The 15,433-nt window shown below is 44.7% G+C and overlaps 1 protein-coding gene across 4 annotated transcripts in view; it reads left to right on the top strand.

Moving 5' to 3' along the window:
- The window catches only part of LOC142959263 (solute carrier family 12 member 9), a 53,407-nt gene that overhangs the window by 22,326 nt on the left and 15,648 nt on the right, over positions 1-15,433 (top strand). For 3 of the 4 annotated variants that reach the window (XM_076100501.1, XM_076100503.1, XM_076100502.1), the window contains 3 exons: positions 20-177; positions 2,381-2,463; positions 6,465-6,589. In XM_076100501.1, the coding sequence (XP_075956616.1) occupies positions 20-177; positions 2,381-2,463; positions 6,465-6,589 (366 nt within the window). The other variant, XM_076100504.1, reaches the window with a different exon arrangement.

Below are 15,433 nucleotides of genomic sequence, written 5' to 3'. Positions count from 1 at the left end.
TCCCTCCAAACCTCTCCAGGGTCCTTCTTCAGAGGGATTACAGCTTCCTGAGAGACATCAACATCTGGAACCCGTTCGTCACCATCGGGGTTTATTCCTCCACCCTCTCCGCCGCCATGAGCAACCTCATCGGAGCCTCGCGCATCCTCTACGCCCTGGCCAGAGACGACTTGTTTGGTAGGTGAAACCATTTTCCTGCTGGGGGGGGGGGGGGGGCCGTCTTCTGAAACTTCTGTTGGAGATCGTGTTGGGGGAAAGAGGCAGATGGGATGAGATGAGCAGATGATGACATTTCAGTGAACGCAGTAAAATAGACCTATTTCATATGTTCATTACATCATTGAGAGTCGAAACTACGAGGGGATTCTCCCACACCGAGCGGCCGTCCCTGAATCCCCCGTGCAGCAAGTGCACAAACCTGAACTTTGGCCGGTAATTAACATGAAACGCTGACATATTGTGGCGCATTTTCAGAGACTAATCGAGCAACGAGCAACGTGACTTAATGCTCCCTGAATATTTGGACACAAAAACACTGAGTTTAATCCCCACGTCGAGCGGAACGCAGCATTGAGGCCTCTCCGTGTGAGTCCATGCCGCCCGCTGCTTTGTCGTTATTAATGACTGTGAGCAACTTCCTTATCCTGTCCTCTGCTCCTTGGCCGAGTCTATTGCAAATTGATTTGGCCTGTGTGTGTGTGTGTGTGTGTGTGTGTGTGTGTGTGTGTGTGTGTGTGTGTGTGTGTGTGTGTGTGTGTGTGTGTGTGTGTGTGTGTGTGTGTGTGTGTGTGTGTGTGTGTGTGTGTCTCAGGGGAGGCTAACGGCTGTATTAGTGGGAGTTTCTCTGCGGAGTGATCAGACCACAGTGGAGAGTTCAGCTGTCTGACCACCGACAGCCAAAGGGTTAACTTAGATTAATCTCTTTTAATTAAGAGTCGGCGACTGTGGAACCATAAATGTGTAATGTTCTTGTAGGAGGGATGAAACGGTTAGTATGACCACACACTGTGTTTGTGTGTGTGTGTTGTTGTTGCCGTTCATGCATGCCGCTCACAGCTTCACCTTGCCACCGTCCTATGCAAACAGAGTGATGGATGCATCAGGTCTTCGTCTCACACGCCTCCCCGTTTTCTTTCTTCTCTTTTTTTAAGGTACTAATCTCCAGCTCCTTCACCTCCCGTCCTGCCTCCTCTCCCTCCTCTCCATCACTCGGTCCTGCTCCTCTCGGCCACATTGATTTGACTTTAAAGTCTCGCTGATTTAATTCTCATCCTTCATCAGCTGTCAAATTTAGCGCCCCCCCCCCACCAACCTGTTACCTCCCCCCTTTGGAGTTTTATGTCTTTGATTCTGGAGGTGAACCTCCGCTGCACAACTCAAATATCCTCATTGTCACGTGATGAAATGTCGACTGTGAAGAGGATGCGAGGCGTTATGTACATGAGTTGTCTTCCAGTAAACCACACAGGCCTGTGAGGTATTAAATACAGTTGAGAGCCGGCTCAGTTTTGTCTCCGTCGCTCGCCCACTCGCCGCCGCTCTCTCTTGTCTTGACTAGACGTGCAGTTAATTGCATACATTCGGTTTAGATGTCAGTAACACTAGAAATGACTATCCCGGTCCAAATGAATTTGATCTGTAAACCGTGACGTAATCGCTGCCGCTCAAGGCTCCGACGTTCCGGAATCTGTATCTGAATTACCGAAATCGCACACTGTGCACCACATACACTCAACATGTGCAACTATCCTCGGCGTGCTTTTGTGTGCATAAACAGAGGTACGTAACGTATCCTTTGTCGGACGCACCAAACTGTAATGTACTCCGTGTGACCAAAGGATTATTTGTGACGTCTGAACTAAAAATAAATAAATAAAGAAGCACACAGAAAAACGAAAATGTAAATGTTATGCTTACACTTACAGTAATTTGTCTTATTGAGGTCATTAACATTATTGTCATTATCACAATGCATTGTGGGATATTTACGTGTTTGAATACTGAAATATTACCAGAAATATGGAATAGCGGTGAGGAGGAGGTGTCAATAGGGGAGTTAAATGTTAGTATCGACAACAAGTGAACAGGCATCTCTGTCTGATTGACGAGGACGAGGACAACTTTGTGTCCAAACTTGTGCACCATTTTCCAGTGTCCATTGTTGTGGAGGAAACTCTCCATCAACCCAAAGGATGGTTGTTCATTTCCTTCTTTCATTGAAGGACGAATGCACCCAGGGTTTCTACGCTGTGGGTTGTTAAGATCAACGCAGATATTTTCATATGGAAGCTGCTGCTCGAGAGTATTCTGAGCAATTATCATGCCAACAATCCCCTAAAAGTTTAAGGTTTTTCACCAACATTTCTTGTCCTCCCTGCAGGTAAGGTTCTCTCTCCGGCGAAGAAGACGTCCCACAGCGGTAACCCCTGGGTGTCGGTGCTCCTCTCCTGGTTCCTTGTGCAGGTTAGTGGAGAGGAACTACAGCAGAAGGATGGAGAGAGTCAACGAAGACATTTGATACTTGACAAAAGCAACTGGCAGTAATCTTCAAAAGGGAAATCCCAGCAAAGCTGCCAGTTAGTTGATCTGACGGGTTGTAAGAAGTAAAAAAAAAGTCCAAGAAAGCTAAAACCAAAGTTTGACCCTAAAGGGCGTAGAAATCACATCTCTCACTCATTTCTCCCTCTAACAGTTTTTGAATCCACTCACTTATTTGATTTTCCGATCAATGGGCCTAAAAATATAGAGCTTCAAGCCGACTTCAAGGATACAGATTGAAACACCGGCCCTGGTTTTAAATATTTCAGTGAAATCGATAAATCCGGGATGAATTCCTGCTGAGCTCCAGAAGCAGTGAGGCTCAGCACAAAGGGAAGGAAGAGAAGCCAAATAGATCCGAGTTAGTGAGGTTGTGGGACAAAATCAGCCCAAGCTCCCGTTGTTTGGGTTGTGAAGTCTCGTCATAGAAAGATCATAAAGTCCTCGTGTTTAACTGGAGAGAGTTCTGTCCTCAAACAGAACTGCAGAAGCTAGTTCAGTTTGATGTCTTTGTTTCTTGTGTATAACATAGTGTTTTGAACAGCTGAACGGAACAAACAAACAAAAATCACGTCGTGTTTTTCTCTTCCATTGCGTCTTCTATGTCGATGAAAGAAGTAAATGTAGCCTGAGGAGAAAAATATTGGCAGAAGTAAAGAGGTGAGGATAGAGAGACAAAGAGGAGGTAGAGAATCTTTAGCGCAAATAGGCCGGACCATCCCATCATTATCAGAGGTGAGTGTTGAAGCCTAAATGCCTTGTCATTATTTGTGCGCTCTCTCTCTCTCTCTCTCTCTCTCCCCCCTCCTCCTCCTCCTCTCTTTCTCCCTCGCCAATCTCCTGGAGTGGAGGAGGAGCAATTAGATGGAAATCCGTAACTGTGCCGCCGCTTCCATCAGAGATCATTGACTCTCTCGTCCCCCTTTCTCTCTGCCTCGTCCTCCGCCATTTCAATGATTCGCTGATGACAAAAAGTCTGATTGTAATCTCGCCTCACAGCACGAGCCAAGGCGTTCTTTCATTGGACTTTTAAGTGAAGCTAAAAAATGGACGGACTGCAAGAACAAGGGGAGGAGAAGAACTGAAGAGAGGTTAGAAGAAAGCTGCTGACGGGCACAAATGTATACAATGACAAAGATGGACACTGCACGTGACGACATGTCTTTGTAAATCAGGGTTTTTTTCAGTCTCTCCAAGAACGTTAACGAAAATGCAAACAATATTTGCAAATATCTTTTTAATCCCCACAATCTTTCTACGAAATTGCTCCAGCAGTCGCTATGCTTTCCAATTTCGCCGATCACAGCAGTCTTCCACACAAAATCAATCCAATTAAAACCACAATTTGAAACCAAAACTGAGCCACAATCTCCTGCAAAGGAGCAGTCATTCTACCGTTAATCACACCCATGAAGAAGACCCCAAGGCACTTGAACTCACTTGGGGTTTCATTCTCACCCTGAAGGAAGCAAACCACCATTTTCTGTCAGATGTCCTCAGACTGTGAGGAGCTGACCCCCACTGCAGTTCATTGAAGTGTATTTGTTATCACTGTTATGCAGACGACACTCAGCTATTCCTTCAAAACAAAAGACCTCAGTAAACTCTTTACCTCTATGAAGGACTGGATGTCAGATAACTTGCCAACCACATGGAGCTCTGTAGTGATTTGGAGAATAAAGGAAGTTTACTCTTATCACAGATCATGATAAGCAGTACTTTGGTACTTACTATCCCAAATTAACAAACAAAACAAGAAAATCTGCAAACTTTAATGTAAAAGATTCCACAAATTCTGTAATTTATTGATCGTACAGAATGAGGGCACACTTTTTGTATAATATTTCTTGATTACTTCTCGATTAAACTCTATTAATCTCATAAAGTATGTATTTACTGCCACTGATCGCTTCATTAGCCGCGGTATACGTGCATCCCACTCAAACACTCACCGTCCAATTGTAACCTGTAAACCTGGAGACCTTTTCTGGAAAAGCTTTGGGCTTTGTAGTCCAGAACATGACTCAGCTGCTTCCTCTCCATTCTCTTTATTTAATATAAGTGCCTGTGTGAGCCCACTTATTTTCAGCAAAATTTATGGCAATTTATGCACACCGCTTTCCAGTAAAAACAATCTTTCAAATGGCCACACAAAAACACATACCCAGAGGAGATTAAGTGTGCTCGCACACACACACACACACACACACACACACACACACACACACACACACACACACACACACACACACACACACACACGTGTGCGTGGTGACAGCAGTTGTCCATGCTGGCCTGTGTCTGAGTTAATGGCTAATTAATGCTCTGGTGGAGACGACTCCCGGGGGAGCGCTGGAGAGACACCCACCGACTTTGACTGCCAGAGGTCAGAGACGATTTCTTACCCACTTTCTCTCTTCATCTTCTTCTCTTTTTTTGCTCTCTTTGCTCCCTCGCTTCATCATCTTTTCCTCTCTCTTTCTTGACCACCTGTCGATAATGTGACATCATTAATCTCCATTCCCCCATCGTTACCTTCCATCCCTCTCTATCCCCCCTTCGGTTTACTTCTGCTTCGTGGTCACAAAGTTAGCGATCTCCCCTGCCATAAATACCAATGATACGCCCTTGAGCTGAAGAAAATGAACTCTAACTCCACCAGAGTTTCTCAGCAATCGTAGCGCACGTAATTGGAGAGAAAGACTCTACTCTTGTTTCCCGGGTTAGTACAGTAGTTACCTCCTTCTCTGAGCAATCAGTCGCATACAGATGAAGAAACATTCACAGAAGATGTTTCATTCAGTTCAGAAGACTCCAGGTTTTTACTCATTTAGAACCGGTCCCTGTTTAGAACCGAGTCTCGGGGGGGCATCCCTACACATGCAACACTAAGATAAGATATTTTAACTTTAATTGTACCTGATTGAAGTTCTGTTTTACCCAGAATCAAATCTGTAAATGAAATTAAGACAAAATACTACCCTCCCGATGCAGGACTCTGCTGTTAAACACTAATGTTGCTTTGTGTCCGCCTGATGTGTAAAGAGGTAACTGTGTGCTAACAAGTTCACTAAAGCAGCCTTTATTGTGATGATACTGTACCTTAATGTTGTGTTTACAGCTGATAGCACTGCCCCCAAGTGGCCAAAAAATTCAAACATAGCTTTAAAATTCATTAATTCTACTATGTTGACATACATATTTGCTACTTCTGGGGTTATAAATGTGAGCATAATGGTGGTAGTTAAAGCAAGATATAATGCAGGTGAAACAGTGGAAGCTGCTTTCATTCTTGGCTTTCTCATCCGTGGTACCTCGCAGTGAGTTACGTCCTGGTGTCAGAGAACATGGCAGGGAGCAGCGCTTATAATGGGGTCGTCATTTCCCTCCTCTATTAGAAGCCACCTGGAACCCGAGGGTGAATCTCATGCGTTCGTGGGCTGTCGGTGTTACCAGACGTACGACTGTCCCTCCACATCAGACACGGAGAACTCTGTGTAACTCGACTTGGCTGTGTTGTCACAGAGCTGACCGCATGCAGCCGGACCGCAGCCTAGATGGCGTCTTAATTAACGGTGAACATTAGCCTCCAATCGGTGGCTCACCAAGTGGAGCTCGGGGACCCCCTGTGGTCCCACAGTGGTCCCCGAGAAAAGGTAGAACAATTTAATTTTAACGGTGTCTCGCTCCCTAGACGTTGGTTCAAATCTAACCTTGATGTCACCTCTTACCTCCGGTGCAGACAGATGATTATATCTAACAGCAGAACATCTTTATGGACCAAAATGGACTTATGCTCAATTATCTGGGGATCCTTGACTTAAAAACCCAGAGTCTTGGTAGCAGCTTATTTAACACCCTTATGTGTAAGATCTTCATTGTTGCAGATTATTTTAATGGCATGCATTTTTTACATTTTTTTCCAGCTGGTGCTTTTCTCCGGGAAGCTCAACACCATCGCCAGCATCGTGGCCATCTTCTTCCTGTTGGTGTACGCGGCCGTGGACTTGGCCTGCCTCGCTCTGGAATGGGCCTCCGCACCTAATTTCAGGTAAACGTGTGTCACAACTTAACACAAAGACACTCACACGTGTAATAGGGGTGTAAGAAAATATTCATACGCAGGAGTATCGCGATATCGTGTTTTTTTTCTCTCAAAAACACTGTTTTAAATTAATAGTTTCCAAGCAAAGGTTCGTGGCAAACAGAAATTTGATTCTAAATATCGTACGTATCGCTTTACAGTACCCCAATATACTGCGCTATATTAAATCGGAACCCGTGTATCATGATACGTATCGTATCGCCACATTCTTGCCAATACACAGCCCGACCGCGTTACCTTGAATCCTTGAAGTAAACTTTGTTTTTACTGTTTGCCTCCACGGCGAAGAATGGATTCAACAACGGAGAAAAGTCTTGATGAGTTGAAATAACTGGAGGCTGCGTTTAGCAACTACAATCTATATCAAAACCATAGAATGGACGTAGTCATCTTGACGTCACTCGCTGGTTTGTGGACTGCTGTTACAAAGCCTCAAAATCGCCAATTTGGCCGTTGACATCTTGGATTTTGGCTGTCGCCATCTTGTTTTTTTGCAACCAGTGAGCCGAAGTGACCACATCTGGAGTGTGGAGGAGCGACGTAGAGACGCCGTATCATTTTCTCATAAGCTTCCGTACAATCAGACTTATTTTAACAGTCAGAGGAGTCGCCCCCTGCTGGCCAGTAGAGAGAATGCAGGTTTAAGGCCCTTCCGCATTGGCCTCACTTTTCAGAACCGAAGGTTGTCGCCTGATGAAAACATTAGTTTAACAAACTCTCACGCAACCAACTCTCGTTTATCCATTCGAATGCTAAAACCGGCTAAAACAGGCAGGTGCGCTACTCATCCAGACGTGTAGTGCTCCTGGGAACCTGTGAGACTTGATTTAAGCTGAAGTGAAGCAAAGCTGTATTCGTATGCGAAGCAGTGAGCATATATACGACTGGATAAATGAGACTTGAGATTTTACTGCACAACTTGTGTGAGAGTCTGTAAACGGATGTTTTGATTTAGTTCTGCTGTTGTTAAAATGCTCAGACTTTTTTTTTTTTTTTCTCTTCGAGAGAAACAGTTCCTTCAAGGATACGAGGTGACTCCTCGTATCGAGTGATTGATATACAAATAGTCATTTTGTGGCTGAAGTACTGAGCTGTCGTAACGGAGGCCGGTGGCCGACGTGTGGCTCTCTGAAGCACGTTTTCCTCACTAAACACTCTCCTCTACCTCTCTTTTTTTTCTACCTCTGCCATTGTTTATGCATGTGTGTGAAGATGTGGCTGTGTGCCAGCTGGTTGCTGCTATGGTGACAGTGCACTAATTAAAAGTCATAAAACTGGTCACTGCTTACAGCCCCGTGCTGGAGAGGGACTGACAATAAAACGTGTGTGTGTGTGTGTGTGTGTGTGTGTGTGTTTAGCCTGCTCAAGTAACAGCGCGTGGAGATGTTTAGAGATTTAAATTTACAATGTTTGTGTGTGTTGTTTGTATTACCGAGGACACTCGCAATGATCCTGATTTATAAAAGCTCCCAGAAGCCCGAGGACAGTTTGTACTGTATACGTTCCTCCATGATTACATCCACGCCGCCCGGCTTCCCATTCAACTTCTTTTTATGAGTTACATTTTCTGTGTATAGAGCGTTGATGGTGTCACAAACGCTGTCATCCGAATCGGCACCATCTTTAATTTATAAAAGTACATCCCCCGAAATCCAATATTGTTCCTCTAAAGACATACCTTCGCTGATTAAACTCCTCCACTGGCTGTGAAATACATTTCAAACATGACAACTGCTTGTGCATTTTATTTGTTATGGAGGAGAGAAAGTGTTTAAACGCCATGCATCACTTTTTTTGTTGTTATGACAGATTGCCTCCAGCACTGCATTTGGTGTGGTATATATTCCTGTGCGGTGATCGTTGGAGATGAGAACATTTACAGCTTTCCAAGTCAAGGACGCATCAGTCAAGTATAGTTGAACTCAGGATAGAGCAGCAGACAGTGTGAACATACTGTGCGTGTGGAGAACAAAGTAATTATCTTTCTGTAATATTTGTTCTCAGCACAATGAGATTCATCCAACTGTTGTGCCACACAATAGTTTGTAGGAAGATGTTAGTGGATTAGGTTGATTGGACTTCAGCTGCCTCAGGCCCCGATCGCACCGCAAAAAAAGGTCAAATATTCTCAACTTTTGAGCGCCGGACGCAGAGTCGCACTCGGCCCACGCAGCCAATCAAATCGAGCAAAAGTCGTGTTTTACTACTTCACCACTGACTTCCTGTTTTGATGCCGGTCGATGTGGTAGGAACGGAAAAATGCAGACGAAAAGTTGATTTAGCTGTGTTTTTTCATTACGATGAACTATATATAATCCTCCCTTCCTCCTCATTCGACAACAGAGCTACAGCAAGAGCTCGATGTCTGCTTTGAATCCATTTTTTTGACAAATCGGCCGGACGAGAGCTAACTTTAGCTAACGTTAGCGGAGGTTCCGTTGAGTTTCATTATGATCCGTTCAAGCTCTATTCAGTGACAATGTGTTTGTCGCGAGGGTAAATTCTAATGTTATCACGATGTGTTCAAATGTAATCCTGTGTAAAATGTAGTTTTTGCTGAGAAACCTGAATAACCAGTTTGTTTTCAGAGCAATATAAAATAGATATTAGAGGAGAATTATGACCTGTTTAACTTCCAAACACCAGCTCTAATTGTGTTTTGTTTCATTTAATTTCTTTACTTTTGTATCAATTGGGTTCAGAGAATCCTGGTCGCTACATTTCTGGCATTGTGACGTCTCTAACGCAGAGATGATGTTTGTTCCAAACGTTTCTCGTTACATTTTAGGGAAGATCAGAGCACTCCTTCTTAGTGCTCATAAAACTGTATCGTAGTAAAAAAATGATTCCATTGTTAGCCTTGAGCCTTGTTACCAAATATTAAATTAAGAGTCTACTTCTAATTAGGGGTGCACAATTAGTCCACATTTTACAGTAATCGGAGTAAAGAGCCGGCATGTTTTGAAACTGCACCAGTGTGAGAAACATCCAGGGACGAATGCTTTAAAGGAACAGCTGTCGCAGCGCATAAAGAGAGCCCGAATACGAACAGCGCGTCTGTGACGGTGCAGTTTGTACGACAACATGTTTTGAGTATGTCTTCCTGTGGGTGTCAGGTGATTGACAGGAAGTGAAATGTTCACATCAATATGACAAAAGACTGCTCGATTCAGGCAGAAGAAATGTAATGTTGCTGTTTGTGTGCACTAAGAAAGGACATATTCTGTTTCTGACACTATTATCCTGCCTTCTCATGGATGATGCCCACTAGAGAAAAACAACTTGTTTCCCACTATTATGTGTCACACCCAAGTATATTACAAGCTGCCCAAGTTTATTTTGACCTATTTCGACATAAATACAGTTTAACATCTTCTCGTTGCTCCGAGTCCAAAAGAACAACCTATGTACAACGTCGGCTCTCGCTTTTGTTCATTCAGTTTCTTGAGACCATTTTAATAAACAGAGCTGCACTGGAAGCTAAAGAGGCGTCAGTGGCTGAAGTGATCATGGTCAGATGTTCTTCTTCTTCTGTGGTATGGAGTCACTAAGGTGGGATTTTTGTACTGACTTCAGCTAAGACCTTTTGGACACTCCATGTGATTCATACCAGCAGTATGTATATTCGATGTTCAAAAGGTCGGTTCAGCCAAAATCATTTGGTACCAAACCAAAGCTCGTCAAAGGGTTCGCTTCTGTGATACATTGGATTTTTCTTTTTGAGATCAATTCAGAGACTTGCTGTGTTGTAGAACCGTGTTATTGTTCAAAGTTCATTAATATTGCACGTGGCACTTGTCCAAATTGCACCAACTTGGACACTGCACATCCTTGTACATCCTGCAACACACCCGCCAAGTGTGAAGAAGATTGGATGGACATTTTTGGGGGATAATCGAAGGACACACACATAGAGTCTTTGCTTTATGGTTAGACGAGTGCAGTGAGTGTTCAGAACGTGCTGATTGCTTAGCTTTCCAGTTCGCAGCGATGCGTGCCCGTTGGGAAAGCCTGCCAGGTTGGAGCGGGACGATTTATTGGCCCCCTTGAAGTTCCGCGTGGATCGTTGTCGAGAACCGCTACTGCTTGTTGACTCCAGGGAAGTGAAGAAGAGTTTGGATGTAGTGTTAGTATATCAAGCATCCAGCAGCAAAAGTGGACTGTAGTCAATGAGCCGCAGCCTGTAAAGGCTGAGGACGACATGCTCGACTCAGTCTGCACAGCCCTGAAGCCCCGCCCACCCACTGTTGGCTTGTTTAGCCATTCGCTTCTTTATTCTTTATTTTTAATAATATTGGAAGTGTCACATGTCCAAATTGCAACAACCTGTGATGGTGGTTCTGAAAAATGAAGCCAATGTTGAAGTCTCTTAAACCTGCATTCTCTCTACTATCCACCAGGGGGCGACTCCAGAAGTCTATGAGAAAATGACTCTACTTCTCTCTTGATTTATTACCTCAGTAAACATTGTAAACATGAGTTTATGGTCTCAATCTCTAGTTTCAAGTCTTCTTCAATACAGCATGATGTTCATTTAGTACATTATGGTCCATTTAGAGTCAAACAGACCATAAAGCAGAGTATGCTTTAGGGCGGGGCTACACAGTGATTGACAGGTCTCTGCCAGAGACGTATACGACGTCTCTACGTCACTCCTCAGTCCAAATATAGTCACTTCCTGTTCACTGGTTGCAAAAAAAACAAGATGGCGACGACCAAAATGCTGAACTTGAGGCTTCAAAACGGCAGTCCATAAACCAATGGGTGACTCATTGGTGACTCTTATATACAGTCTGTGATTCCCATTAATAAACCCGCCCAGTGTGAAGTAGATCTGATGTGTCATATATGTGAAGGACAAGATTCCTTAATAGTTAGATGTTAAATGCATCTATTTCCACTAGAGTGCGCTGTGAGCCTCAGAGTCTCGTGGTTACTTCATAGTAATCGAGAGAGAGAGGACACGGTAACTAACTTTCTGTACAACACACTCCGAGTGCCCAGCGTCTCCTCTGGTGCCTCGTATGTACAGAGCTGTGCGCTATCAGCTCAGCCCTCGTTATCGCAGTGTGACCGCTGGCAAAGGCTACAGGACACAAAGTTAGCCGCAAAAAAACTTTCCCCCCACCGCTGATCTCTCCCGTCCCCGTCGGCCGGGGGACCCAAGGCCCCCGGAGCTGATAAGGCAGCTTGTTTGTCTGGCCGGGCCGCCTCTTTTCCCCCGAGTTGTTTCATTCTGCTCGTTCATTGTTGCTGTGTCACCGGGCAAAATTCAACGCCATGTAGTTTGTGTGTTTTTATTTCGTTGTCGTTGTTGTTTTTCACTCCGCTCGCTCTCTGTCTGGCTCTCTCCCACATCTCTTTCCAGGCAAAAAGAATTAAAAGCCATTTAGAGCCGTCTCTCCCCCTGAGAACTGCTCTGTAATTAGCATAAGTAATTTAGCAGAAATATTTCCCTTTTTTGCTGTTGTGTTAGAGGAGGGATTGAAATTATGATGTAGTGGAAAAGATGTCTGCTTGTTAAGTGTTTGTGTGTGTGTGTGTGTGCGTGTTTGTGTGTTTGTGTGTGTGTGTGTGTTTGTGTGTGTGTGTGTGTGTGTGTGTGTGTGTGTGTGTGTGTGTGTGTGTGTGTGTGTGTGTGTGTGTGTGTGTGTGTGTGTGTGTGTGTGTGTGTGTTTGTGTGCGCGCGCGTGTGTGTTTGAGTGAGTGTGAAGGTATGCGATTTGGAGACTGTTTGTGAGTCTGAGATCCAAGTCACGCTGGATGATTTTTCTTTTTTTTGATCATTGATGTGTGTGTGTGTGTGTGTGTGTGTGTGTGTGTGTGTGTGTGTGTGCGCGCGTGCTTGTGAGTATTTTCCTTCATCTGTGTGTGTGTGTTTGCAGTTTTATCTGTGTGTGTTTTGGCTGCAGCTTTATCAGCAGTGGCTCCAGCTGTGTGGAGTGTTCCTCGGGGGGGGGGAGCTGGTGGGCACCGGCCACTTGTACTTGTGGCTTAAACACGGATGAACACACACACACACACACACACACACACACACATATATGAACACGTGCACACGCAGTGTCACAGGGTCACTGGCCAGGATTCAGGACACAACTGAGCGCTTCACGATTTATGCCAAAAGGGTGTTTATGGAACAACGCTGAACTCGGTCACACGCCGGTCGATTACCTTCAGTCTGAACGGCTGCTCGACAGAAAACCCACTCAGTGCCACGCGACGTCCGCATCACAGCGGACATTCTCTGCAGCTACCTTTGATTGTCTTTGTGATAAATCTGTGAATTGACCAGCTGAACCATTCGCTCCCAAAAAAAAAAAGCTCTGCCCTCTGCCAGGCCCGTCCTTTTCGTCCAAATACGAGTCGTGAGTGATTTGACAGATTGGAGAGTGTAAAACTCCAGATGGATCATCAACTGTGTGCGGACGGATGAGATATAACGGATAATGTTGTTAGAGCATCATTATCTGTTAATGACGGTTGAGGATTAAGGTGCGTGCTTCAACTCAAACCAGATATTCAGAGCGATAGATTTGTATTCATACTGACCCTATTTTATAGATGTTTGTTAGTGAGAGCGTCTCTCAACTTTGAGTGCTTATTTCATGCTACATTAAAGGGATGTTATATTTACAAGCATAGCCTGTATATCTTGTCGTGACGTCACTCATTGGTCTGGCGTTTTGGTCGCCGCCTTCTTGGACGGGAGATGATTAAAAAAAGAAACGGATGCTAAACTACCTGAACACAAGTGCATGATGGGATGGATCCCAGGACGTCTTGTCACCTGATTAACCTCCACACAACATAATCACCCAGTCATGATAATATCAGCTGTCATTGCATCGTGTTTTCTCTATAGAGAACATTGATTATGTTGTGTTTATTCACTGTTGCAATCATTAAAAAGCTAAAGCAGCGTGTGTAGACATTCAGCATACCTCCAGTAGCTAGCGTAGCATTGAAGTGCTAACGCTAGTTAATGTTGTGCTAACGTAACCTGCTAATGTTAGCTCCTCTGGCTTTTTAGGTAGAAACCAACCCGGCTAACGAGTGTCACTATCACACAACGTTTATCCAAATCCACTAAAACCAGCCTGTAGATAAAGAAAATCTGAAACCATTTCATGAGAGTCTTTGGAGCAGAGCCGGATAGCTGTCGGACCCTGGTGGACGCTATGATTGGCCAGTCTGCGCTCGAAGGGGCGGGACTTAGCGAAGGGTCAATCGGTTGCCGTGTTGGCTGAACTAATACCAAGTGATTTGTTAAATGGATTCTTAAGGTCAGTCCAGTCTCTACTGGTGTCGTGCCACTGCTGGGACGCTGCCTGACATAACGTCACACACACTCTCTGACCTCTCACTTAAAGAACCTGGAACTCCCCCCCTCCCCCCTCCATCTGAGTGTGTGTGTGGATTACGTTTCTGTCCCCACTTCCCCCTCTATTTATGACGTGTCTTTTGGCTTCAGGCCGGGTCTCCTCTCTCTCCGTCTTCATCGCTCTCCGTTTCGTTTTTTCTTAATGTCTCTTAGGACTTGATTGGCGGCGAATATTTCACGGGTGCTTTTTCCGCTGTGTCAGCGAAGTGACATCAGCCGCTGGAGAGCAAGAGAGGCGGCAGGGGGGGGGGGGGGGTGATAGAGGGACCTCGGAGACAGAAGAGATGGGTGGGCGAGCTTTTATCCTAATTACACCTGCTCTCCGACGGGACGGAGAGGAGCTGAGAAGACGAGAGGACTGCGGGCACCGCGGGTGCTAAGTGATCAAAGTCGAGAAGAACTAAAAGCAAAGTTTGAAGACGGTCGGGTCACAGCAGCGCAGCAGTGGGCTGGGTGGTGGGTTCAACAAGTCGATGTCTTTTATCATTGTCTCACTGTGGGAGGATGTTACTCTGACTCTGAACTTAAAGAGCTCATCTGACTGACTTCATTAGTGTGACATAGAGTGGGGTGAAGGGTCCATGTGGTCTAAATGCTGTTTCAACCTTGACAAGAGTCATTTTTGCTATTGGTCTGGAATGTATATGCCTCTAAAATAGTCAGATCTCAACTCACCAAATGGCAGAGTTGAATGTTTTAAGCCAGAAAAGCCAGAATTCTGCCGCTGTGATGCTGCACGCCAAAGGATTCCAAAGGGACACGAGAGGAAATATCACTTATATTGTGATGACGATTTAATAGGTGAGACCATAGACTGTATATAAGAAGTGGACGTAGTCGTCGTGATGTCACCTATTGGTTTGTGGACTTTTGTTATGAAGCCTCGAGTTTGGTGTTTTGGCCGTCGCCATCTTGGTTTTTTTGCTACCAGTTAACGGAAGTATGCTTCATCCTCTGGGGACCATGATTATCAAATCTAGGGGATTATTATCAGGAGTTCATCATGCACACAGAAAGCTGGACCTCATTATGTGTATGGAGTCTCTGTGTGACTGACTGGTGATGATCTGACTTTTTATCTTTTTGAAATGAATAACGGCTGTTTTGATCTTGAAAGTTAACAACTCTCAAATGTTGATATCTGCCTTTAAGAATCCATCCCTGATGTGGTTCCTCTGCTCATAAATATGAACTACTAAGAGTAACTTTGGATTCACCGTCTCAGTTCCACGGGACGACTCTCTTGAACATCAGTGTGAAATATTGTCTTTGTTCTTTAAAAGTATTCACTTTAAAGTCTTTAACCTGAGACCTGCTCACATTTTCCTTTGCCCCTCCGCAATCAATGAGGAGAAAGTTGACCGATAGGATTGCTAATGACTCTCTCTGTCTGCGGATCCCTCTGT

The sequence above is a fragment of the Anarhichas minor genome, unplaced genomic scaffold (genome assembly GCF_050575085.1).
Source record: "Anarhichas minor isolate MPS153535 unplaced genomic scaffold, ASM5057508v1 ptg000026l, whole genome shotgun sequence".
NCBI classification, from domain to species: domain Eukaryota; kingdom Metazoa; phylum Chordata; class Actinopteri; order Perciformes; family Anarhichadidae; genus Anarhichas; species Anarhichas minor.
Note: the sequence above shows the minus strand (reverse complement) of the source record. Positions and strands in the feature narration are given on the sequence as shown.